The sequence below is a fragment of the Gossypium raimondii genome, chromosome 3, assembly GCF_025698545.1.
Source record: "Gossypium raimondii isolate GPD5lz chromosome 3, ASM2569854v1, whole genome shotgun sequence".
Lineage (NCBI taxonomy): Eukaryota > Viridiplantae > Streptophyta > Magnoliopsida > Malvales > Malvaceae > Gossypium > Gossypium raimondii.
In genome coordinates this window covers 12,207,487-12,234,524 of record NC_068567.1, presented here as the reverse complement: position 1 = coordinate 12,234,524, position 27,038 = coordinate 12,207,487, and the positions used below count along the sequence as shown (strand labels likewise).

General features: G+C 34.6%; 3 protein-coding genes across 4 annotated transcripts; 1 reads left to right on the top strand and 2 right to left on the bottom strand.

The window, feature by feature from the left end:
* Positions 1-323: 323 nt before the first annotated feature.
* LOC128031986 (uncharacterized) lies at positions 324-12,368 on the bottom strand. Its single transcript, XM_052628836.1, has 5 exons — positions 8,760-12,368; positions 1,453-1,554; positions 1,227-1,369; positions 495-605; positions 324-336 (listed from the first exon to the last, which is right to left on the bottom strand). Exons 1-5 carry the CDS (start codon positions 12,366-12,368, stop codon positions 324-326), a joined length of 3,978 nt encoding a protein of 1,325 aa, XP_052484796.1.
* Positions 12,369-12,393: 25 nt separating this feature from the next.
* Positions 12,394-22,168, bottom strand: LOC105797206 (uncharacterized). 2 transcript variants are annotated; one of them, XM_052628119.1, is made up of 7 exons: positions 21,857-22,168; positions 21,134-21,272; positions 14,556-14,756; positions 14,337-14,459; positions 14,108-14,145; positions 13,901-14,030; positions 12,394-13,206 (listed from the first exon to the last, which is right to left on the bottom strand). In XM_052628119.1, exons 2-7 carry the CDS (start codon positions 21,209-21,211, stop codon positions 12,394-12,396), a joined length of 1,383 nt encoding a protein of 460 aa, XP_052484079.1. In that variant the 5' UTR covers positions 21,212-21,272; positions 21,857-22,168. The 2 variants fall into 2 exon arrangements, with proteins under 2 accessions (XP_052484079.1, XP_052484080.1); XM_052628120.1 differs by lacking the exon at positions 21,134-21,272.
* Positions 21,830-25,923, top strand: LOC128039906 (uncharacterized). The gene is made up of 2 exons (XM_052628835.1): positions 21,830-21,848; positions 25,577-25,923. Exons 1-2 carry the CDS (start codon positions 21,830-21,832, stop codon positions 25,921-25,923), a joined length of 366 nt encoding a protein of 121 aa, XP_052484795.1.
* Positions 25,924-27,038: the final 1,115 nt, after the last annotated feature.

The following is a 27,038-nucleotide window of genomic DNA, read 5'->3' as shown; positions in this document are numbered from 1 at the left end:
TTGCAAGACGGAAGATCAGATGGCTGATATCTTCACAAAGCCACTTAGTGGAATAGTCTTCAAGAAAAATGTTGAAAGGTTGGGAGTTCGAAGAGAGTTTAATTTAAGGGAGGCATTGTTGGCACATAATTAAATTAATCTTGCACAAAATAAATTATGAAAATTTACGAATGTGAAAACACTTGAATATGAAGAGTTAATAATTCGAAGAGACTTGAAGATGAAAAGTTACACACATGCATGAATAGTCACAACTCCTATAGTATTTAAGTTATGTAAATGAATAGTCACAACTCCTAGCATTTAGTGATATAGATGAATAGTCACTTACAACTCCTATATAAAGAGTTGTATGTGATGAAGAATTAATTGTGCGATTGAAATAAAAAGTTTATTAGAAAGAATTTTTTTTCTCTTCCATACAAATTTTATTTCTCTTTTCTATTATATTCTTTATCATTTTCTTTGTTTTATTTCTCCAAATATTAATCAACCTTCTACAACCATATCTTCCATTCATCTCCAACATCTCCTTGATTAGTTCATTGATGTCCCTGAAACTTTTGATCACTTCTTCCTCATCATTGTGCTGTTTCAAGGAAGAGCTGGACCACAAGAGAATATCACGTTTAGTTCTTCAATTTTTTCTATTGCTTAGCTAGAGTCGGTACTACTCTTGACCCTTTTCCAGGACAGCAACTAATAATGAAGTTTGGATTTTTAGCACTAAATTGTTGGGCATATCATGACTCAATAAGGCTCAAAAAGAAAAATCAAAGTAGTAAAGGAGATGAGAACAACAATGAAAGAAGGTTAATAATTTTGTGTGAATTCCATCTACGAGAAGATCTACTGTGTGAATGCCTATGAGATCTGTCCCAGACAAGGTTTCCTTTTAGCATTAGCTGCATCATAAATAGCAGCAAATGGTTATCAATTTTTTTTCTAGAAAGAACAGGCAATTGAAATTTGTATGAAGATTCATCCTCAAGATAGACAAGTAACTAGGAACCAATTATTGGTTTGATTATTGCACCCAAATTACTGGTATATCAGGTAAAGCTTGGCCAAAACCCTTTGGCTAAGCTATACAAGCCCTTGGGCAAAATCAAATTGTCTCCCTTGAGCACAAGATTCACACAAGTGAGAGACTTAATCAAAATATTGTCAGTTTTGGGAAGGAATCAGAAAAGCAGACTAGTGTTCTTTTCTCGAACATAACATACCTCTGAAAGAGATTGCTTGATTTCTTTTTAGTTTGCAATGCCTCGACAAGCTCGAGCTCCAATGCAAGTACCCTTTCTAATGCATTTCCACTTTCTGAATATTCATTAAAGAAAGGGAATATGTTTCCCAGTTCTTCATTCACCTGTGTGAAGGCAGAAAATTGAGAGCCTGGTTGAAGAACTTTTATCAAAACTTGATAGAACTAAGAGGACGATATCGATTCACCTTATGTAACTGCATGAGCTTTAGCTCTAAGCCTTGAAACTTGGGATTGGAATGATGAACATCTTCTGAAAGAACCATATTCTCATTTTTCATCCTTTCCAGCTACAAGCACAAAAGGAAAGTATACCAATCACCATTATTGAGTATTCAATTTTATGCCAAAATTGTAATGAAGTTAAATGATGAAAGCACATATCATTCCCTCATCCTCAACAAGTTATGAAGAAATTGCAATTTATTTTGGGTGGTCCATACCACACTATTTAAGTGGTCCATGCTAGATCTGAAACTTGTTAGTTTAAATCGCTGGTGAGGAAAATCTCAAACACACGAACGGAACTCGAACAAAAAAAGAAGAAATAAAACAAGGCTCCAAGACGTGTATTAAGCCACTATCTTTAAGGTTAAATTCGCCCCCACCTATCTTGGGTGTGCAAATGAGTTCCAAGCAAATTAACCTCGAGGATACAATGAAGCCAATGACTATTTGCATTTTGTACTGACGAGAATAGTCCACTACGCACTGAGCAATGTATAACAAAAACTCAATTTCTACAAAGGATTTCTGCAGTAATACTTTAAAGAATAATCTAATAATATTAGAAAATTAGGAAGGAAAGAAAGAATATTAGAATTTATTGGTGTATTTTCCAAATGAAATCCCATTCTTATTTATAGGAATTTTCATGTCTCTTCATAGAGACATCTTTCATCAATAGGTGACTTTCGAATAATAATGTTTTTAAAATAAACACATAATTATTTATTTAATATTATAACTATTTTAATATTATTTGAATAGTTATAATTCTTTTCAAAAATCAAATAATATAATCTTTTGATTAATTACACCCATTTATTTATAGTTATTGAAAACTATAAATATTTAAAAATGTTCCAACAATCTCCCCCCATTTTCAAAATATTTTAGATTTTAATATTCTTAGAAATCAATTTGCATAAATGAAGGTATCTTACGATTGAACCTTCACTTAGTGAATATATGTTAAAGTTAATCGAAATTGCATGGTAGACTAAGCTTTGAACCAACTATTTCATTTGATTAACCGAACACATCTCACATAATGATTTCAACATCGGTCAATGCATAGTATCTAGGGACACTATTACGGCCATGTGTCTGTGTCCTCTTTTCATGAGTGCTGTCAGAGCCAAGCCCTTGAGCTCCTAAAAGCGGCCACACTTCCACTCACATAGGTAGATCCCATCAAGAGTGTTCTCGTAATTATAACACTCTAACATATTTATGTTATGAGTCCATTAAGCATACATTACTCATCTTTCCCTTATCATTACAGGTACCTAGCACTTTAATCTTAGGTTAGATTTATTTATAGTGCTAATAGTCACATACTAATAATGTACTTTGTCTCATTGAACTCAAGACTTAACGTTATACCAAGCGTTGAGTTGAGTTTCCATCATGGGTAACTCTAATTAATGGGCTTGAGTCTCATCCCTTTTGAGGTCTTTTTAGCAAGACTTTTTGTCAAAAGATCCGCCAACTTTTCACTTGACCTCACATAATTAATAGTGATCACTCCATCAAAGATTAATTTTCGGACATAACTATGTCTTAATCCAATGTGTCTAGACTTTCCATTATATGCTTGGCTATATGCTTTTGCTAGAGTAGCCTCACTATCACAACGGATAGAAATAGGTAAAATTGGCTTAGGCCATAAAGTTACATCATAAAGTAAATCTCTTAACCATTCTGCTTCTTTAGATGCAACGACTAATGCAATAAATTCTGCTACCATGGTGGAATCAGTAATACATGTTTGTTTCTTGAAACCCCAAGAAATGGCTCCTCCACCAAGAATGAAGATCCATTCATTAGTAAATGCATGATCTTCCAAACTTGTAATCCAACTAGCATCCGAATACCCTTCTAAAACTAGAGCATATCCATTATAACACAATCCATAGTTAATAGTTTTCTTTAAGTACCTAAGTACTCTATTCAAAGCTTGCCAATGCAAACTACTTGGATTACTTGTGTACCTACTCAATTTTCCAATAATATCTGGTCTTGTACAAGTCATTATGTACATAAGACAACCAATTAGACTTGCATATTTCAATTGATCAATTTTCCTACCAGCATTAGATACTAATTTTATTTGAGGATTCATGGGTGTAGATGTTGGTATACAATTGAAAAGATCCAACTTTTTAAGCACATTTTCAATGTAATGTGATTGTGATAAAGCTATAGTGCTTTCATCTTGGGTTATTTTAATCCCAAGAATAACATCTGCTACACCCATATCCTTCATAGCAAATTTCTTTGACAATAATTTCTTTGTATTTTTTATTTGTTCCAAATCCATGCCAAAAATGAGCATGTCATCTACATATAAGCAAATTATGACACCTTTTTCATTTTCAAATTTGCTATATATGCACTTATCGGATTCATTTATTTTATAGTCATTAGCTAAAACAACATTGTCAAACTTTTGGTGTCATTGTTTTGGTGCTTGTTTAAGTCCATATAAAGATTTAACAATCTTACATACCTTATGCTCTTCTCTTGGAACAACAAATCCTTCCGGTTGTTCCATGTACACTTCCTCTTCCAATTCACCAATTAAAAATGCAGTTTTAACATCCATTTGATGAACAACCAAATTATATATAAAGATAAGTGATATTAAGAGTTTAATTGTAGCAATTCTTGCTACTGAAGCATAGGTATCAAAGTAATCAATACATTATTTTTGTGTAAAACTTTTGGCTACCATCCTTGCTTTAAATTTATCAATGGTTCCATCGACCTTCATTTTCTTTTTGAAGATCCATTTACAACCTATTGGTTTGGAACCCGATGGAAGATCAACTAAGATCCAAATTTGATTTCTCATTATTGAATCCATCTCATCATTTATTACTTCTTTCCAAAAAGCAAAGTCTTGAGATTTCATTGCATCTTCAAATGTAATAGAATCAGATTCTGTATTATAACAATAAGGTATATTATTGCATATACTTTCACCCTTTCCTTCTACAAGAAACATAATGAAAACTGGTCCAAAATCTTTGACTTTTTAATCCTCTTACTTCTTCTTAATTCTTGACAAGATTCATCATTATTATCAATTTGTTCCAATGTAATATCATTCTCATTTGAAGAATGAATCAATTTTTGTGGTTGTAATTGTCTTGATATAGAATTAAATCTATTTTCATCAAAAACAGCATCTCTTGATTCAATAACAGTATTAATTGAAATTGAATCATTTGGTTTAATTACCATGAACCTATATGCCTTGCTATTATGTGCATATCCTATAAATATGCATTCAATTCCTCTTTCACCTAACTTTTGACTTTTAGGTGTTGAAACTTTGATAATAACTCTACAACCCCAAACCTTCAAATAATTAAGGTTTGGTTTCCTTTTCTTCCATTGTTCATAGGGGGTTATTTTAGTTTCCTTATTAAGAACTCTATTCAATATATGACAAGCTGTTAAAACAACTTCTCCCCAAAAACATTGTCCAAGACCTGAATATGATAACATTGAATTTACCATTTCAGTCAAGACTATTTTTTCCTTTCAGCTACACTATTTTGATGTGGTGTGTAAGGGGCTAAAACTTGATGGACAATTCTAGTGGATTCAAAATAATTTGGATTATAGTATTCTCCACCTCTATCCGATCTTAAGCACTTGATAAATGATCCACACTGAAGTTCAACTTCAGAGTTATAAACTTTAAATTTATCAAGCGCTTCCTCCTTTGAATGCAATAAATATATCTAAATAATATCTAGAACAATCATCAATAAAAGTAATAATATTTCTTTCCACCTAATGTAGGAGATTATGCATGTCACATAAATCAATATGTATCAAATCAAGCAATTTTGTTTTCCTTTTAACCTTAGGGAAAGAGTTTCTTGTAATTTTAGTCAACATACATGTATTGCATTTTTCAATATTATTATTAAAAATAGGATTAAATCTAACTTATACATGTCATTCAATTTTCTATAATTTAAATGACCTAATCTATAATGCCACAAACAAAAATATTCAACCATATAAGCAGAAATAGTATTTTTATTCTTATTAATAATATTGAGTTTGAACATACTCTCATACATATACCCTTTCCCCACAAAAATTCCTCTCTTAGACAAAATAAACTTATCTGCCTCAAAAACAAGTTTGAAACCAAACTTATTCAACAGGCTTCCAGACACTAAATTCTTCCTAACTTCTGGTACATAATATACATCATTTAAGGTTAAAACTTTTCCAGAAGTGAATTGTAGTTCAACAAACACTTTGCCTTTGATTGCCGCGGTGGAAGAATTTCTCATGTACAAGACATTGTCATTTTCACATTGTGTGAACTTTGTGAACATGCTTTTATCTCCGATATCAATCCACCATGTATTATCATCTTGTGCCATATTAATTTCAGATATTATTACAACGAACTTTTCGTTATTATCAGCCTTAGAAGATAATTTCTTCTTTAAAAATTGACATTCATTCTTGAAATGTCTCGGTTTTCCACAATGATAGCATGAGCCCTTTTGTTCCTTTTTTTTAACTTAGGTGCTCTATCAATCTGTTTGAACTTTCTCTTGAATAGTTTAGTAGTCTGTACTTCCTCCGTAACATGCACTTTGGCATTTTCAGAATTTAGTTTTGATCTTGTTTTCGATATTCTTCTTTAATACGAAGATGATTTGCCAAAGCCTCAAAAGATATTTTCTCTTTCTTATGTTTTAGACTTCTTTTAAAGTCTTTCCAAAATGGAGGAAGTTTGTCTATTATGAAGTATACAACAATCATTTCATCCATTTTCATATCATATTTCTTGAATTGATTCAGCATCTTTTCAATATCACGAAATTGTTTCATTACAGAATGACCATCAACCATTTGATAATTATTGAAACGACTGACGAGAAATTTCTTACTTATAACATCTTCGGTCATGTATCTTGTCTCCAATTTATCCCATAATTCTTTAGCGGTGACCTCGTTTTGGTAGGTGTCGAACAAACCATCAGATAAACCATTCAATATGTGGCACATGCACATGTAGTCAGCATTGTCCCATTTTTGACTTTCTCGAGTTGCAACAATAGATTCGTTTTCATTCTCTTCAGGTCTTGGAGTATCCAAAACATAAGCAATCTTCAAAGTTGATAATAAGAAGTGCATCTTTTTTTGTCATCGTCAAAAATTACCACCATCAAACCGATCAAGTTTGACAAAGTTGGAAGCCAACTCCTTTAGTGTTCCACTTTCATGTGTTGTGGTTGTCACATGAATAATATAACCTTAAAATTGTTAGTTTAAATCTCTGGTGAGAAAAATCTCGAACACACGAACAAAACTCAAACAAAAAAGAATAAATAAGACAAGGCTCCAAAGCGTGTATCAAGCCATTATCTTTAAGGTTATATTAACCCCCACCTATCTTCGGTGTGCAAATGAGTTCCAAGCAAATTAACCTCAAGGATACAATGAAGGCAATGACTATTTGTGTTTTGCACTGACGAGAATAGTCTACTACGCATTGAGCAATGTATAACAAAAACTCAATTTTTACAAAAGATTTCTACAGTAATACTTTATAGAATAATCTAATAATATTAGAAAATGAAGGAAAGAAACAATATTAGAATTTGTTGGTGTGTTTTCCAAATGAAATATCACTTCTATTAATAGGAATTTTCATGTCTCTTCATAGAGACATCTTTCATCAATAGGTGTCTTTGAATAATAATATCTTTAAAATAAACACATAATTATTCATTTAATATTATAACTATTCAAATAATATTATTTAAATAGTTATAATTCTTTTTAAAAAATCAAATAGTATAATCTCTTGATTAATTACACCTATTCATTTATAGTTATTGGAACACTATAAATATTTAAAAATGTTCCAACAAAATTTTGGTCTTTAAAACAATCGTTGAAGTTCTCTTGGTTGACCAGTGCAAGACTTTCAACTCCATTTACACCACTAGATACAAGAGTATCCTAATAAATATTAAGTAAATCATCATAACAACTAAATTTCTATATGTAAATAGAAAGGACTTACACAGTAGAGGAAGGATAATAGAAACTAGATTTACTTCAAAGAAATCTTCAACCAAGATTCTTGCTAAAGGAACAGGATAAGTTTGAAATAAATGATTTTACCAGTTAGCCAAGGTTATTGAACCGGACCAGACCAGCCGGTCTACTAGTTTGGACAAAAAGGTTGAACTGGCTTTTGAACGAACTACTTGGAACCAGTTGAACCAATTTTATAATTTTTTAAATAATTTCTTTTTTAGTTTTTATTTTTATGATTTTTTAATATTTTATTTAATTAAAACCGGATTGGCAGTCGAACCGGTCTAACCAAGAACCAGTGGTCTGACCAGTTTGACTACCGATCCAATTTTTAAAACTATGCACTTAGCATAAACTAACCACTTAGCAGTCCGGTACAAAAGAACAGTAAGGCAGACCGTAATATTAACACTTAATTTGAAGATGCAACACAGCTGCCAAGAACTAGATTATGTTTATGTCAAAGCTATCCCTGCTTGATTTTGAACTAAATATCTCAAAGATTACGTTTGGAAAACCTCCTATCATGAAGCAAAAAGAACTTGATGGAAGGTTAAGGACTGATTTCAAAAGGCATTAAGTGGAGTCCAGCTTTCAGCATGTTACCAATAATGACATGGATGGAACATGTAACAGATTCAGCTAATACTTTGTTTTTCAATTTAACATGATAACTCACAAATTGCATGGAAATCTAACAAGGTCAAATTACTAAGAAAACTAAATTGTAATGTGAACATGTTCAGAATGCACTTGATTCATATTCTATCTAAAGGAAATGGACAAAGTTGTTTCTTAAAAAGCAATGGTCCATGCACATATCTATATGTTTCCTTGTTGTTTCTCTCTTTACTTCAATTGTGATTCTATACAACTCTTTAACCCATCATGAGTGGTATATATATTATCCAAAACAAGTCTTCACAGCAGATGCAATCAAGAGCATAAGAATGGAGAGTGGTATACAATTATGTCAATAGTCATACAGAATAGATAGCATTTAAGTGATCTATAATGAAATTGCCTTTCAATATTTATTCTTACAATCAAATGCATTTTCGGTTCTCACTTACAAAGGAAAATAAGCAAACATGCATCTGTAGTAAGTTGAGTTTCATATACTACATCAACTTTATTATTATAGTTCCTTCAAAAACAGTTATTCCAAGAAAATTTAAGTTACCTGCTCAGGTTGCAAATTGGTGAGCACACTTGCACAGTCACCTTCGTTAATGAGAACAAAACATGGACGTCCTGCTTCTTTGGAATTTGCTGAGGTATATTGGTCCAGATATTTATGATCTATGTCCCTAGCTGGAGCATTATCGATGACCAGGTTATCAGAAACACAACCATCTTTTAGTTTGTCATTTCTTTCCATCTGAACATTCATAGTTGATGTGGAGGTCTCAAGCAGTTCTTTTAGAATGCCAAGTTCAATCAAGATTTTTGATTTTTCTTCATTGCGTTCTAGCAAAGAAGCTTCAAGTTTCTGTTTTTCTTCCTTACAGCACTCAAGGCTTATCATTGAGCAATCCAATTCAGCCTTCATCAGGTCATAAGCCCTCATTTTTTCACGCTTGTCTGAAATCAATGATTGTAACTCGGCCTCCAATTCCAAGATCTTAATTCCCAGCTCTGCATTTATCTTTATATAAGAAGCTTCAGATTTCTTTCTATTGTCAATATCATCAATGGCATCTTGTAATTTCCATAGCATTTCCTCCCTATGCTTTTTGGAGACAGCCAACTGGTGCTTTAGTTCCTGCAACCTTGTTTCATACTTCTCTTTGATGAATGCAATTCTTAAGGACTCTTGCATAGCAGTTGGTGGTGCTTCAGATTCCCTCTTCTCTCGAACCTGGGTGGAGTCCGCATTTGCCTTATCTTTGAGCTCCTTCAAATGAATGGAAAAGTTTTTGAACTCTTCAGTCTTCAAAATCTGTTTAGAAAGCCTTTGACAAAGTTCATTACACTGATTCTGCAGTAGCAGCACTTCATCCTTATGCCCTTCCAGTAAGTTTATCTGAGTGCTCTGTTCATCCAGTTTAGCATTTAGTACTAAGACATTAAGTTCCAGTTCTTCCTTAGTTATCATCAGATTAACAATCTCTTCTTGGGAACTGGATAGTAGTTGCTTCAGCCTTTTGACTTCAAGAGCAAGCTGATTTTTATCCTCACAGTAATCAAACTCAGTTTTTTCTAGCCTCGTTTTGTAGTCCTCAAGCTGAGCTAATACAGAGCTACTTTTAGTGAGAAGTAACCCATTTTCACCCATTGCAGCTTCTAAATCGGACCTCAGGGTATCAAGAATCACTGATAATCTTCCATTTTCTTCAATGTAATGTGCTTCACGAGCAAGACAACCATTGAGCGCGCCCTCAACATCAAGATGCTTCTTTTGAAGATCTACAAGTTGCTTTTTATAAATGGAAAGTTGACAAACAAGGTCAGTGGTCCATGTTTCATACTGAGTTCTTAAGAAAATGAGGCTAACGTCCGCAGCTATGGACAACTGAGATTCCAGAAAAGTAATAGTTGAAGATTCTTCACGAGCATTGTTGAGGCATTCCTCACACTGTTGCAAAAGACTGCAAACTCTAGATTTCTCATATTCTAGATCTGATAACATTTGCCTGAGATGGACCAGTTCAGATTTCTGCTGATGAAAGCGAAACAACTGATGGAACTTCTCATTCATTTGGGAAGTAAGATCTGTAACCATACTCTCCAATTTTTCTTTGGAGCTTCTTTCAGCTTGCAGCTCATCATGCAAAGAATGCAAACTTTCTTTCAAACCATTAATCTCTAAAGCAAGTTCGGATGATTCCTCATATTTATCCTGTAAACATTGCACCAACACTTTGTTTTCTTCCATAAGTTCAGCCACTTTCAACTTACTACTTCCAAGTTCTTCACTGACTGACTTTAACACCAAGATTTCTTCAGCAATCTCCCAGTTCTTAGAAGTAAGCTCTTGCAGCTCAGCTTCAAAATGGTCAAGATCAGATAAAAGATCTCTCTGCTGTTGTGCGTAGGTTTCTTCAACTTCAGAGCTAACCTTGAGCTTTTCAGCAACAACTTCAATTTCTGACTGAAACTTTTGTACCACTACATTGGATAAATCTATTTTCTCAACCATGAATTCTATATCATGGTCAAACTTCCGCTTCATTAGCACCATGTCTGATTCTACCACACTTAGAGACATCTGAGCCTTATCTCGTTCGCCCTTCAGATCTTTCTTTTCCTCTAAGAGATGAAGAAATTTTTCATGCATGATATCCTGGACCTCTTCTAACCGCATCATGACAGATGTCAAGCCCTTGGACTCGATATCCTGATCAACCAAGCAACTTGAGAGGAACAGATCATCAAAAAACTTGCCATAGGATGATAATAACTTCAGTAACCTGTTTCGCAGAAAGTCAACCGTATTCTGCAAATTTTTCTTCACAACAACCAATTCATCAAACTCAGTTTTGATCATTCTCAACTCCTCCTGCAAAGAAGAGTTATTATTTTGAAGATTACCATGTTTCCTGGTTTCCTCCAATAAATTATCCAACTTTGTTTTCTCCAAGACACAGGCATCATATTTGCTCTTGTAACATTTGTATTCCATCAAGAGGGACTCCAAGTCAGTTATCTTCTCAGAGAGAAGATGATTTTCATGGGTGACATTTTCTACATTTGCTTCCAAAGTTTGTTTTTGCAGAACAATGTCATTATACTTGGCAATGCAAGTAGCCTTGTACTCATTAAGGGAATGAACATCATTCATAGCTGTTTCAAGCTTTTGCATTAATAACTCCTTGTACTCAACTGACAGTTCCAACTGTCGTGCAAGCTCATCTATCCTCTCTTTAATAGGTTTAATATCAGCACTTGCTTCAAGCAAAGTTTCTTGTAGAGTCTTTGAAAACAGATCCAAGTATACATTTTGGCAATGCATTTCATAGACTTCTTCTTCAACCTTCTGATAAAGGCTTTCCTGCAAATGGAGGGATCTTTTCAAGTCCTCTAAAAGAATATCTCCACCCAACTGTTGTTTATTGACCCCTAAATCCTGATTTTGACAATGCAAGGGCTTGGTGGATTGATATTCTTCTGAATCCAGTCCATGACTCTGCATCATCTCCAAGTGTTCTAGGGAGTTTGATCGTGAAGAACCTACAAAAGCTTTCCTGATGAAATTCTCATTTCTCTCAAACACAGACATAACCTGGGAAGAAAGCAGCATAAGATCCTTTTGCAACTGACCCACCGCGATTGAATAATTAAGACGTGCCCTTTTGAGTGCTGCTTCCGCAATAATAGCCCTTCTTTCCAGTTCCTTGCTTAGAGATTCCAAATTTTGCTTTTCTTCTGAAAATCTCAAGATCTCCTCATTCATATCTAGGAGCATACTCTCCATCTCAGACTTAGTGGACTGCACCCTATACAAGCAAAAAGAATGCTCACTTCTGAGACTTTGCAATTCTTCCAGCATCTGTCTTTGGTTTTCCTCAAGCTCCTGAACAAGAGCTTCATAGTAGCACTCCATCTGCTCCATTTTCTTTACAAGGCTTTCCCGCTCAGCTTTTGATTCATCCAACTTTATCAGAAGTTCAAATATTTTACCTTTCATTGCATTAGTAGCACCCAGAGAATCAGGTTCGTGTGGCATATGACCAGGCTCGCTAACACATGGAACCATGCCTAGTTCTGGTTGGTAAAGCTCTACATCAAAACTAGTTTCTGGTATGAAAGCATCACCATTTGTTGAACTCATTGCTCCGGGAGCCTTCATTTTGCATCTATCAGACTCTACTGATCTAAGAATAGATATTTCTTTTTGAGTTTTGTTTGAGATCTAGCAGAATGCCAAGCAATGCCCCCAAATCTGCATGAAGGAACCTATGGTCTCTTTGATGATAATTCAAACATGTCTCATTTTGAAGTTCCCTTATCTTAGCCTCCATAGCTAAAAGCCCCTTCGACCAAGTGACCTCTAAGTCTTGAAATAAGAGATTCTGGTCTTTCTTAATAGGTTCTTTGCTATTCAATGGAGGGTATAGCTTAGAACTTGTCATCTGCTCAAGGTCACCTTTCAACTTCGAACATTCAGATCTTAAGGCAGAAACCTCTTTTGCCAACCTTTCTCCAGAAGAAATCTCAGCAACAAGTTGCTCAGCAAACTTCTCTGTTTCATCACCTATTAGATTAGCATGATTTTGTAAAAAACTTAGTTCCATCTTTAGTTCCTGAATGGATGACTCTGCCGCTTCCAAGCATCCTCTGAGTCTGTTATTCTCTTCATAGGCAATAGCCATGTCATTATCTGCGGAATAGTCTGAACTCCAGCCATGAACCCAACCGTTAGTCCCCAGTGCCAATAATTGATGAACTGAGGAATCCCCTCTCTCTTGCTGAGGGATGTGACCAAGTCCTGCCACATAGACTGTACTCTTCTGGCCATCATTTTCATGGGCACTGGACATTTCATGCTCCTCTGCATATAAATTATCTGAAGTATTTGAAGAGCCATGGAAACCCACATTTGAGTCTCCACAGTCATCATTCAAGGCAACATCTTCAAGCAAAGGTTGTTCTTTAGATTTTTCTATAAATCTAACCCTTGCATTGACCTATATATAAAACAAAGCAGGGAAAAAAAAAGAAGATTATCCCTTATTTGTAAAGCCAAGCATTTGCTGGAAATTCATAAAAAAGCTCAGAACAACTAAAGAGCCTACAATACAGCCTTTCACATAATGTAAACAGAAAATTTTTCACCCAAAAAAAACAAGAGCATGTCATATTTAAAGATACATTAAAAGTACTTGTTGCATATTATTATTGTAGCATGGGACAGCTAAAGGGCTAAATGTAACTCATTTTAACCATCTTCACTCTTTATCTTCACATACTTATAACCCAGCCTCTTTGAGGGTTTCTATAACAAAGTGATATAAGTCCATTACAATATTAATGGCATTCTTAGTAACAACAAGCTCCATTCAAACATTATCTCCATAATTTTATTCTGCTTCTGAACTGAACCAGGGAGTATTTGCAGACAGTTCTCTTGAAGAAGTGATATCATACACCTTAAAATCACTGATTTTGATAAGAGGAACATATCTTGTAATCTGTATTCCTCAATAAATGAACTGTTATGGAAAGAAGAGAACCATGACGATTATTCTCTTCAGCAACAAATGTGTATTTGTATGTAAAACCGTAAAGGGTTCAATGTAAAAGTGCGAAATAAAAGCAAAGAACCTTTAACAACAATACAATACATGTAATATCTAGGAATCTAAAAGAAACAAACTAAACCTTATCAATGCGATTGTTGACAATCTCCTCAGAAACTGATACTTTCCCAGAATAAGACTGATCAGGACCATTTTGGTCTGGGCCAACCTGCAAACCTCTCCCACTAAGTTCTCGTTGCTGTTCAAACTCCCTGAGACGAGGCGTAACTACATATAAGTAGTTTGAAATTAGAAGCAAGCAAAAAGTTTAAATGTTTTTGATAGATACCTGAAACCAGTTTTAGAGGTTAGCAGTTGTACAGTGACCTGTCATTGAGTACAAATTAAAAATTATTTAGGTATGAAACAATACAAATCTCTAATAGGAAAGAGTTCGAAAGACTTTCTAGAGGAAGCTACACAAACATTTTTTCTTCTAACTGCACAAACAACCCAAGAAATACAACAAGCAAGAAAACAACCCCCAAATTTTTTTTGAGAAATTCAAAAGCCCTTACATGTAATGTAGCTCCAGAATCACAGCCAAGAAGAGGCAATGAAACAACAGAAGGTTTTGATGCATCAGCATGATCAGAAAGATTGATGGTAGCCTCACCAAGAAGGCTGGATCTTGAGGAACCCTGCCAAATAGTTTAGGTAAAAGACGGTTAAGGTCATACCAAGACTGTGTGTGCGGTCAAAATGTTGCATCTAAACTGTAAGGACTAGGATTTAACCATTGCCACAACAAGCTTATAGAGGTTTTCATCGAATTGCTTAGTTTTGATGTCTTGGAGAAGCCTTGTAGTCTCATAGATTGGATCAGCCCATTTGCAAGTTCCATTTCTCACATTTGCTTTAGTTGTCTTTGCAGTCGTTTTTCCAGAATCAGCAGGAACAAAGGATATATACAGTTTATCCCATCCACTTTGTGGAATCTGAATTGTCCCGAAAAAATATGCATGGTACACAGTCATTGCAGCAACCAAGATGAATGATGCATTAGAATATGTTTTCCAGAGTTGAAGGACAATCACATATTATGCTAGAAATATATATAGTAGGAAACTTCAGAGAGCTTTTTAACACGTATCAGATTAAATAGTGGAAAAGATTTATTTACATGAACTGAAGTTAGTTGACTAAAGTTAAACCATCAGATTCTTCTCCCAATATTATGGTTGATTAGAATAATTAAGTGCTGAAAAAATAGCATGCAATACAAAGCCTATAAATTAGCAAGAAACATAATATTTAAACACACACAAGATACAATGTATGACAAGGATTCACTTAGTTGATTTAAGTAGTTTAGATTGGAAGTTTGGTGGACTAATATCAAACCTTCTAATTCTTCTCCTAGTAGAATGGATGGTTATTATGAATCACCAAAGCTAAGAAGAGAAGCGCGAATTTAAAGCATTGACAAATTACCAATTAAACCATTAAATTCAAATTTTCATCATATGGATGGATGTTACAATGTATTGCTTGCTTTCTTATTCTCCCATTACATTGATGTTGTCATACACCCACAAAGGTTTTATACCTTCTTAAAATCTTTACAATCTTTTAATACACCATGGCCCAAAGGCAGGATTCAAGAATGGTCATGTGTCAGTTGCAGGAGCATGAGGATTGACAGCACTCTCTTATAGCTATGATGGTACTGAATCCATATGTGGGTGAACCATACACTAAAAGTATGCAACCTGCAGTTAAGGAACCAGTTATGGAAAAGGCTAGATTTTGTTATGAGCCTTGGCGTAGGATCTAGTCACAGATCTAGACGAGAAAGAATTCTTGCTTCGACCTATGGTTACTCAAAAGGCAGATTCGTCCTTGACTGAACCCCCTTCCCAAACTAACGTTTGTGATAGAAATAAACTGCTTGCTTTATTTCATATTGGCAGCCTTTTTATAGGCTGTTAATCACAAAGGGAAAGTCCTAATAGAATTCCTAATTTAAAGTCCTAATAAAATTCCTAATTTAAAGTTTATAAGGAAATAAAAAACCTAATAAAATAAGTAAAACTAAAACTCTTAAAGAAATTAAATAAATCTAAAACTCTAATTCCTATTCCTTCTCTGATATTTTTTTCCAATGAAAACATCCACATCATTACTCCCCCTCTCGGAGTTGAGCTTGTCCTCAAGCTCAAATTCAGGATAAGCTTCTCGAAAACTATCAATTGGTCCCCAAGTGGCATCTTCTTGAGGACATCCTGCCCATTGCATTAATAGTTCCCGTCAACATCGATTAAGCTTGGTATTAATAATAGCTTGTGGAGTAGGCAAGGCCTTGCCATCATATACTAAGGGCAAGTCTCCTACCGCATTTGGTTGAGGTCCCTTGTATTCTTTGAGGAAAGAAACATGGAATACATCATGTATTCTACTGCCTATAGGTAATTCAAGCTGATAGGCCACTGTTCCTATTTTGTTCAAGACCTTAAAAAGACTAAAATATTTTGGCAACAACTTGTGATGCTTCTGTTTAGTTATCGTCAATTGTCGATATTGTTGAAGCTGTAACAAAACCCAATCCCCAACTTTAAAATTCAACTCTCTGTGCCCCAAATCATAAGTGTTCTTCATTCGTTGCTGAGCTTGCAAGAGTCTATTCCGAGCATTTTGTAAAAGTGCATCCCCATCTTGTAGAGCCTTATCCAAAGCTTCAATCCTTGTAAAACCAGCTGAATAGGAGAGAAGTCGAGGTGGATCCCTACCGTATACTAATTGGAAAGGGGTGGCCCTTAGGGCAGTGTGATATGAGGTGTTGTAGAAATACTCATCCCATGGAACCCAATCGACCCACTGTCGTGGACGATCACTAGAGAGGCATCGTAGGTACATTTCTATTGTTCGGTTAACTACCTTTGTCTGAACATTAGATTGGGGATGGTATGCTGAAGAAAAAGCGAGCTTAGAACCACTTTGACGAAATAATTCCTTCCAAAACAGGCTGAGGAAAACTTTATCATGGTCCAAAACTATGGATTCCGACAAGCCATGAAGTCGGAAGACCTCCGCAAAGAAGACGGTAGCAACAGATATAGCAATAAACGGATGGGACAAGGGTAAAAAATAAGCGTACTTCGATAGTCTGTCCACAACCACCATAAATACTGATTTCCCTTTTACTTTGGGTAGACCCTCCACGAAATCCATAGAGATATCAACCCAAACATGTTGTGGTATTGGAAGAGGTTGAAGTAAACCTGCGGGCTGTAAATTTTGCCATTTGTGCCGTTGGCATACTAAACAATGTTGCACAAATTTTGAGGTTGCAAGCTTCATTCCTTTCCAAAAAAAAAATCTTGACAAAGACGATGCAATGTTTTCAATCCCCCTTCATGTGCCATAGCATGTATAGAGGAAATAATAGTGGGAATAATTGGTGAGGTAGGTAAAAGGTACAAGCCCCCTTTGAAGAAAATCAACCCATCTTGTGCGACCCAATCAGACCTCAATTCTCCTTGTAGAATTCTTTGCCGGGGTTGTGATAATTCTAGGGAAGCTCCTATTTCTTGTCTGATGGCTTTAAGAATTTCAACTTGAGGGAATGAAACAGTCATGAGGTGTGGTAAGTCTTCGTCTTTTCTAGATAAAGCATCTGCAGCTCTATTCAACTTTCCTGCTTTATACTCCACTCGAAAATCAAACCCTATTAGCTTGCTAATCCAATGCTGTTGTGGGGATGTCGTTGGTCTAACAAGTATTTAAGTCTGAAGTGATCAATACAGATGAGGAAGTGCCTTCCCCAAAGATAGGGTCGCCAATGAGTCACTGCCTTTGCCAAACCAATTAATTCATGTTCGTAGGCAGCCAACTTAAGGTGTACTGCAATCTTGCAACTGAAAAAGGCAATGGGGTGTCCCTTTTGTTGCAGTACGGCTCCAAACCCACTGTCTAAAGCATCACATTCTCCCACAAATTCCTCCTCAAAGTTGGGTAATTGCAAGACTGGGGCTACTAAAAGAGAAGTTTTTAATTGGGTGAAAGCAACATCAGCTTCCTTAGTCTAGTTGAAGGCATTTTTCTTTGGAAAAGATGTTAAGGGTGCAGCCACTTGTCCATAATTCTTGATGAATTTTCTGTAATATCCTGTCAGCCCAAGAAAGCCTCATAGAGCCTTGGTAGTTTTAGGAGTTGGCCAATCGGTGACACCTTTAATTTTAGTGTGATCAACCTCGACTCCCTCACGATGGATGACATGACCAAGGTAGGTTACCTGAGACTCTCCAAAGAAACACTTGGATTTCTTTAAGAACAACATGTTATCCCACAAGAGTTCAAAAACTAATCTTACATGATGCATATGTTCAATCCATGTTTTGCTATAAATTAATGTCATCAAAGAAGACCAAAACAAACTTAAGCAAGTAAGGGTGAAAAATGTCATTCATCAAACTCTGAAATGTGGAAGGGACATTGGTAAGCCCGAATGGCATGACAAGAAATTCAAAGTGTCCATGGTGGGTTCGGAAGGCTGCCTTTTCCACATCTGTAGTTGCCATTCTAATTTGAAAATATCCCGACCGTAAATCCAATTTTGTAAAATGTTTTGCCCCATGAAGTTCGTCCAACAATTCATCCACTACAGGAATCGAATATTTGTCTTTAACAGTGCAAGCATTAAGCTCTCGATAATCAATGCAAAAACGCCATGACCCGTCATATTTTTTTACCAAGAGTACTAGAGAAGAGAATGGTGATCTACTGGGTCGAATGATTCCTTGTTGTAACATTTGATCACACTGTTTCTCAATCTCATCCTTTTGAAAATGTGGATATCAATAAGGCCTAACTACAATTGGTCCCGTTCTTGGTTTAAGAGTTATACGATGATTACATTTGCGGTTAGAAGGTAACCTAGACGGTTCTTGGAATAAATGCGCAAATTCTACCAATAGTTTATCCAATACTATATTAGTTAAATCCTGTCCTTGTATCAAACTAAGTCGTGGAACTGCCTCTGGGTGTTGCCCTTGCCATAGTATCTTCTTCTTGTTTACTGCAAATTGCATAGTTAAGGAGTTGAAATCCCATAAAATCGGACCAAGGGTACACAACCATTTAACCCCCAAAATCACATCAAACCCTTCTAATGGTATTGTATAAAAATCGGCTTGAAAGTTGTCATTGGCCACAACGAATTGTACTGATTTACAAATGCCTATGCTAGGAACCCGTTCTCCATTTGCCACACATACTTGCTACCCAGATTTTTTTTGTATTTTCAGTCCCAATCTGGGCACTAGACCTTCACATAGAAAGTTATGTGTACTGCCCGAATCAACGAGAACTAACACTATTTTTCCTGACACCTTTGTTGTCAGCTAAATAGTAGATGAATTGCAAGTCCTCTAATGGCATGTAAAGAAATTTCAAGATCATCAACCTCATCATCTTGCTCATCTTCAATATCTGGTACTTCTATCCAAAATAACCTTTTACATCTGTGTCCCATAGAGTAAGACTTGTCACAATTATAACACAATCCCTTAGCCCTTCTTTTTTCCATTTCTGCTCGTGTCAATCTCTTGATAAATGGTGCGGAAGAACCTATTTTGCTGTTATTCCCCATTGGTTTCGTTGTTTGTCCTCCTCCCTTTGCAAAGCTCTTAGTTGTTGGAATAATTGAAGTGCTGCCAGCATTTTGGGAAGCTGACTAGTTTAGATTGGTTTGAGATAACATCTTGGAAGAGACTTTCTGTTTACGTTCCACAGCTCGAGCCATATTCATTGCAATTCCAAGGTTTCCCAGTTGTTGCATCTCAATATCAATTCTAAGTTCCTCTACCAATCTGGCAGTAAAAAGGTTTACTTGTTGTCGAGGTTTAAGATCAGTAGTCCTAGCCAGTAGTGATTGAAATTGGCGTTGATATTCTTCTACCGTCCCAATTTGTCTCAGGTTTGCAAGTTCCCTGAAGGGGTTATTACTCATAGGTGTCCCAAACCTGACATGACAACACTCTCTGAAGCGCTCCTAATCCAGATTTGCCTCCTCTTCTTCGATTTGATCAAACCACAATTGTGCGTCTCCTAAGAGATGGAATGAAGCTAAACCTACTTTGTCTTCTTCGTTGGTCCGTTGATTGCCAAAAAAAATTTCACTTTTAACCATCATAAAAAATCTCCAACACCATCATAAGTGGGAAATTTCATCTTAGAGTATCGTGGCACCATGCCCCCGCCGTGTTGCTAATCTAAATTTCTTTTCTTGCCTCCACTGTTGTCCTGTTCTTCATTATTTTTTTCTGAATCCCCTTTCGTTGTCTTTTGGACCAAAAGAGATAACATCGCCATCTACTCCTCTAATGCTTGTTGCCTTGTAGCCATTTGTTCCATGAATGCCTCCAGCTTGGCTGTCAAAGTTTTTTCGTCACCCATGACAGCTAACTCTGATACCAAGTTGTTATGAGCCTTGGCGTAGGATCTAGTCACAGGTCTAGACAAGAAAGAATTCTTGCTTCAACCTATGGTTACTCAAAAGGCAGATTCGTCCTTGACTGAACCCCCTTCCCAAACTAACGTTTGTGATAAAATAAACTGCTTGCTTTATTTCATATTGGCATCCTTTTTATAGGCTGTTAATTACAAAAGAAAGTCCTAATAGAATTCCTAATTTAAAGTTTATAAGGAAATAAAAAACCTAATAAAATAAGTAAAACTAAAACTCCTAAAGAAATTAAATAAATCTAAAACACTAATTCCTATTACTTCTCTGATATTGTTTTCTAATGAAAACATCCACATCAGATTCAAGGGCATACCTACTGCATAAAAATTAATCCCTCAAGCGGTTGACCTTATGAAACTCCCCAACAAGAGCATTATACAACCATTATGTAAACTTTCCATTCTGATTTTTTATTGGGAAACAGAATATATTTGTTTGATGTGCCAAAAAGGTTGACGTAAACTCTTTATCCACAAACACAAGCCAAAGACTCGAAAGCAAATACTTCACACTGAAATACATATTTCCTACCAAAATGCAAGCAATTTATAAGAAAATGTAGTTTCATGATAGAAGTACCATATAAGATAAAATCACAAACTATGTGAGCAGCTTAGACTATCATATATAGAACTAAAGTTATGCAGTCAAATGCATTGTCATTAGATTTATTAATTCACCTTAACAAGCTATATTGTTCAATTTGGTTCACATCTATTGTTAGATAAATTCAAATATACCAAAATTTCAGCCTTTAATATGATCTTACCTCTAGGGAGATCAATGAGGGATTAGCTTCAAAAAAGAAATACATACCACAAAATGTCACGAATACATATTGTGACTTACATGTGTAGCATGGAACTGAAGCCGGAATACAACTTTTACTTTTGACTTCTCAATCTTCCACTTAGTGATCCTCGACATTATGAGCAAATCAATTAATCACCAATTGTATGACATAACAATTCCCTTTTATAAACTGCCTCTGCTTATAACAAAACAACCCAACAAGAACTACATCATTTCCTCAAAGACAGCAGAGACCAGTTAAAACTAGTTCAAGTGCAAGCATAGGACAAGCTTGAAACATAAAGCCTCCTAAAAGCATTTAGATTCCATGAGTAAGTGTTTTTCACCAAGATATTAACATAATTATGAGAAGAAAACCAATGTTAGAGCAAAAAAAAGGGTTTTTTTTTCTTTTTCAAATGCCCAAATGCACACAAGAAAAGTTCATATTAAGACTGCACAAAGAAAGGGAAAAACAGTGAATAGAGTAAGCAAAAGAGAATCCAAAACCAAACAATTCAGCTAAATGTAGAAAAAAGGGAATAGTATAAGCAAAGCTTCAAAAACACAACCACTCTTCTTTTCCTAGAATACCCATACTTGTGACCGGAAAATCATAAAAAAACAGAACTGACCCAATCGAGAAAATGTCAATGAATGCCAATAAAAACAAGCATCCGTAAAAAAAAAAAGTTGACATTTTTAGTCCATTCAACCACCTAAAGAAAAAGAAAAACAGATACACAGTGAAAAATGCAAAGGACCGATGAAGGTAGATACCGGATAGCGGATCTGCTGGTGCTTAAGCTGGAAGAAAGAGCACAGAATGTTCGGTTTTCAGACAAAACCAGAGTGAATAAGGAAAGGGGAAAAAACTTGTTTTTTTTTAAAAATTTTTGAACTGTTGGGATGGTATTTTGTAAGTTGAAAACTTCCCTGTTGGATGAGATATTTGAGAGAGTGAAACAAGGAGAAAAAATTGAGATTTTCTGCTTTTGATTTAACCCAAAAGAAAAAAACAAGGAAAAACAATATTTAACAAGCAAATTAAATAAGGTGCAATGGAGATTTGTTTGCAGGTAAAATATCAGCTTTCAGATATTCAAAGGATGTGATTTGATGATTAGTATTTACTAAAAAAGAGACATCCCGCCAAAGCTCTGCAGTTGCTTGTCCATTTGTTTGCTAATTAAATAAAAAGTAGATTTTATTTAGAAAGCAATTTTTATTTTGATAAACTACATTATTATTTATTAAATTATAGATAAATTTTTATTTTGGTCACTTAATTAAAAAAGTTATAGTTTGATCATTAAACTATTTAAAAGTTTTTATTTAAGTCATCGGGTTGTTAAAATCTACACTACATGGCTTTCTTTCTTCGCACTACTTGCACCAATCAAAAGTTCTTTTTCCCCTTCTCTTCTATAATTCAATTTTTTTTCATGAAATAGCTTTAGAAGTCACGAATTTGCAAAACAAAATTCAATCAGTTTTTTTTTTATCTTCAACACTAACCATCGCATCCACTTAGATCTAAGGTGTATTTTTCTACTCACTAATGAGTATTGATCCACCGCACCAACAGTCAAATTGTCGCTTAAAGCTCATTAGTGGAACTTTTTTTAAAAAAAAACTTAACAACCCAATAACTTAGATAAAACTTTTGAATAATTTAATGGCTAAATGAAAACTTTTGAATTGTTCAATGACCAATTTGTAACTTTTTTAGTTAAGTAACCAAAACAAAAACTTACCTATAGTTTAGTGACTAATTGTGTAGTTTACTCTTTTGGCTAAATTAGAGTTATATGCTTTTTTTTTTTTAATTTAGGGAAATAGGTTGATTTTGGAGAGAATGTGAAAGCACGTAGCATCTTTTTTTTTATTTTTTTAGGTTTAGGGTTTCTTATATTAGGGTTTAGTGTTTAGTGCTTTAAGAGTGAAACCGTGAAAGTTTATAGGTAAATTTGAGTGGTCGAGGATGCGATAACGCTTCTCAGAATACATACATTTCATATGTCATGTCAGGATAGTACCATTACCTTAGAAACTCATCCTATAGAAGTCAGGTTTCGAGGTGACAGTGTTTGATACGGTCACGGGTCGAAGTCTAAAGGCTAGTTTAGAATTGCTGTTGAGAAGTACTTTTAAAAAGTGCTATGGAAAAGTACTTATTAAAAGTGATTTTGAAAATTTTAATTTAAAATTTAAGTATTTAGCATTGCTGTGAAAAAATTACTTTTAAAAAGATACAATGATTATTTTAGACATGATGATGTTAAAAAAGAAAAGATATATTTAAATGATATTAAAATTCCTTAATATTATTATTTATGAAAATATAAAAATTTTATTATAACTTATTATTAATATTTTAATACATGAATTAGAAAAGTTTAATATATATTTAAAATAACTTGTATTATATAAAACATATGTGATTGTCTTTGCAGACTTGCAGTATCTATTAAAAACTACAATTTTTTTTGTTTGGAATTCCATGTTTTCCTATAAGTTCTTTGTATATATAGGTTAAGTACTTTGATGCTGCTGACTGTTCCTTTCAAACTGATATATGGTTTTCAATCTATATAATTGGAACGACGAAAATGTGCAAGTATACACAACCACAACAAGTAATAAAGCGATAAGTAAATATCGAGTTATCGTACCCATAGGGACTGTAAAAAAGAATATTTATGAAATTAATGTTAAAACACTTTGGTGATGGAAAATATTTTGGTTTAAAGATGATTAAAACTAAGGGTTAAAAACTAAGTAAAAAATTAAAATAAAAAAGTTCTAATGCACGATTTGAATAAGGTTTAATTAAGATGATATAATTGTGTTGGATTAATTACATTCCTTTAACTTAGAATTATTAAACTTATGTTTATATCGTTAAGAACAAATTCACGACAACTCGGTAATTTGCTAACTACTACTCATACATACTTATTAAATTAATCAATCTCTTGAACATATCCCTATGTCAATTCAAACAATTAACTCGATTTAATAAGCACATAAAAGACTATGTGAGGTAACAGAGTATTTCTACCTTGAAACAGTTTAATCACAATAATCTTGCAAGTTATGCAAGGCATATGTATCGCCAAATACAATGGTAAATTAACTTCAGCTACCTTAGAAGAATAAACATGCACTGATTAAGTATTGTGTCGACTAATTACAATTTCAATATGATTTAATAATTAATTCATTAGTTATCTAACAATTAATATTGCAAGAATAACTTAGGCATGATTTTACTTAATTAAGTATCTTACCGAAGCCTATAACAGCACAAACACAATTTCAATAATTCAAGCAGGCAAAATATAATCAACCCAACACCGATTAAATTCAAGCTAGATTGATTAAATTAATCATTTCAATAGCATAAATATTCATAAACATGTTTGTCAAAATAACAATGAAATTTAAAGAGATAGGGAACAAGAAGCAAATCCGGTGTTTCTCCGTGGCTTGACTGATTTCACTATTCTTCGTTCTCTGTTGTCCTCGGCTATCAAGGTGGCTTATGAACACTTTAATTTCTACTCAACAATGGCTGATGAGGACCTCTTTCCCAAGAGAATAAATCGGCACTTGAACAAAAAGGAAAATGGAAAGGAAAAGTTGAGAGAAAGTGAGAGAGGAGAAGAGAGAATGAGAGTGTGAGGGATGAGTTGAATGATTAGCAAGGGGTGGCTTTTTATAGCTGATTGTGGCTGCTAAAAATAGCAAATTCTATCAGCCAAAGAGACCCCCCTTGGTTGGCCACACACATGGAAAAGTTGAGAGATTCAACTTTGCTAAAAATAGTCTGGGGCAAATCCATAAAACCACATTTTTTGGAAGGGTTTGAATGCAAGGTTGAAAGTTCTTCAAGGGCTTCTTTGCAAGCTTATTTAGTCAGCTAAAATGCTGATTTGGGTCAGCATATGAACGGTTATGGGCAGCCCAATTGGTGGCTGGTTCGTTTCACTAGATTCAGTTCAACCGATGCGGTTCAACTGGACCTTTTTTTTCATAATTAATTAATAATAAATTATTTAACCCAAATTAAATTGGGAATAAATTAAAATTAATTATATTATGAATTAACAGACATTTTTGGATCATCTTAGGCTGGAAGGAAATTTTCCTCGATGCTTCAAATTGTTTCTCGATTTTATTCTTCAAGCATTGTCTGCCGAGCCAATTTTCGCCCTTTGTGCGAATCTGTCGAAAATAGTCAAAATTAATCAAAATTAACTATAAAATTAATTAAAATTCATCATGTTCATATTTTTTTAACATAATTTAATTATTTTATAATATTTAATTATTTTTTGACAAGAATTTAATCTAAATAGCATGATTTTAAGTTTAAAAAGGCATGTAAAAACACATAAATTTTCGTGTTTCCAATAATCAATACTCTATAGACAAAACATGTTATATTTCCATTTGTTGTATTATTATAGAACATTTGTTCTTGTTTTTCTACAGATGTTTGTGCTAGTCCATATTTTGTACCCCAAGCTGATCATCATCCTCATCTAGGCTTTTACCCTCAGTGTCCCAAGGTTCTTCTCCCTAGTGGATCAATTAAAAGAAGAGGCAAGCCTATTTGTAAAATTGGAAAGGCTCTATTTTACAACGAAAATGCTTATGATCATACCATGGTTCCATCACTTGATATTGAAAACTTATACAATGGAGCATTCAACAATGACGGTAGCGCCACTGATCATCACGAGACATTGCCATTGTTTCCATTACACCCGACTAGTGTTTTTGAAGAGACATTAATGGCTTCATCATCACTAACTGGTTCAACTTCTGCAAAATTTTAGAACCAAAGAAGATGAAAGGGAAAGCATGAAGAATTAGAGAAAATAAAAGGCAAAAATTTAAAACCAAAGAAAATGAAAAAGAAAGTAGGAGCTGCAATAATATCTTACCCATTGGTGTCCTTATGAGGGGTAAAAAAGTATTTCAACTTTTAAAAGTGCTTTTGGCTGCAAAAAAGCACCAAATTTTTGCTTTCACGTTTGACAAAAAAGTGCTTTTCAAAAACACAAATTTTCTAAAAAAGCAGGTTGTTTAGCATTCATTTTGCTTTAAAATTGCTTTTCATGTCAAAAGTGCTTCTAAAAAGCATTACTAAACATAGCCTAAGTGGAGGTCCCAATCGTCGGTCGTGATACAGTCACGAGTTTGAGTATAATTGGGAGCTAGGTGACGGTTGTTATGCGGTCACAAGTTGAAGCTTTTTGGATACCCACAAATGATGCATTATATATACCATACATAAAATTGAGGTCATAATCATAGGGAAAAACAAAGGGCTTTTTGATGTAATCAACGTAATTTTTTTCTCTATTTCTAGGTAGTCAGTATATTTAACATTTCATTCTTATCCAAAGGCTGACACCAAGGTGAACACAAGAGGGCTCTCAGACGAAGAGTGGATGTTTCAGCACAGTAAAGGTCAAAGTCAGGTCAGCGAGAAACATCAGTTGTAGTTATTAATGAGTTGCTTAATAACGGTAATTGTTGTCACCCCGAAAGGAGCTTCACCTTTACTGCACCACAACAATTGTTGCCTGCCTGAAAGTCCTCCTACGTTCACAATGATGTTGGCCTTCAAATATGAAAGAAGGTTAAAGATACGGACTGGTGGAAATAAAGAAAAAAATTACGCCAATTATAGCGGGAAGCCCCACAGTTTTCCCTATGGTTATGCCCTCAAACTTTTGTATGGTATTTATAAGGTAACATCTTTGGGCATCCGAAAAGTTTGAGCTCGTGTCTGCATAATAACAATCAATTGACTCCCCAATTATATTCCGATCCATGACCTCATAACGGTCGACAAACAAAACCTCTATATAGACTTCCACCCATGGTCGTATAAAGTAAAATCACCTCGAAACCTGACTTTCACAGGATAGGTTTCTGAGGTAAT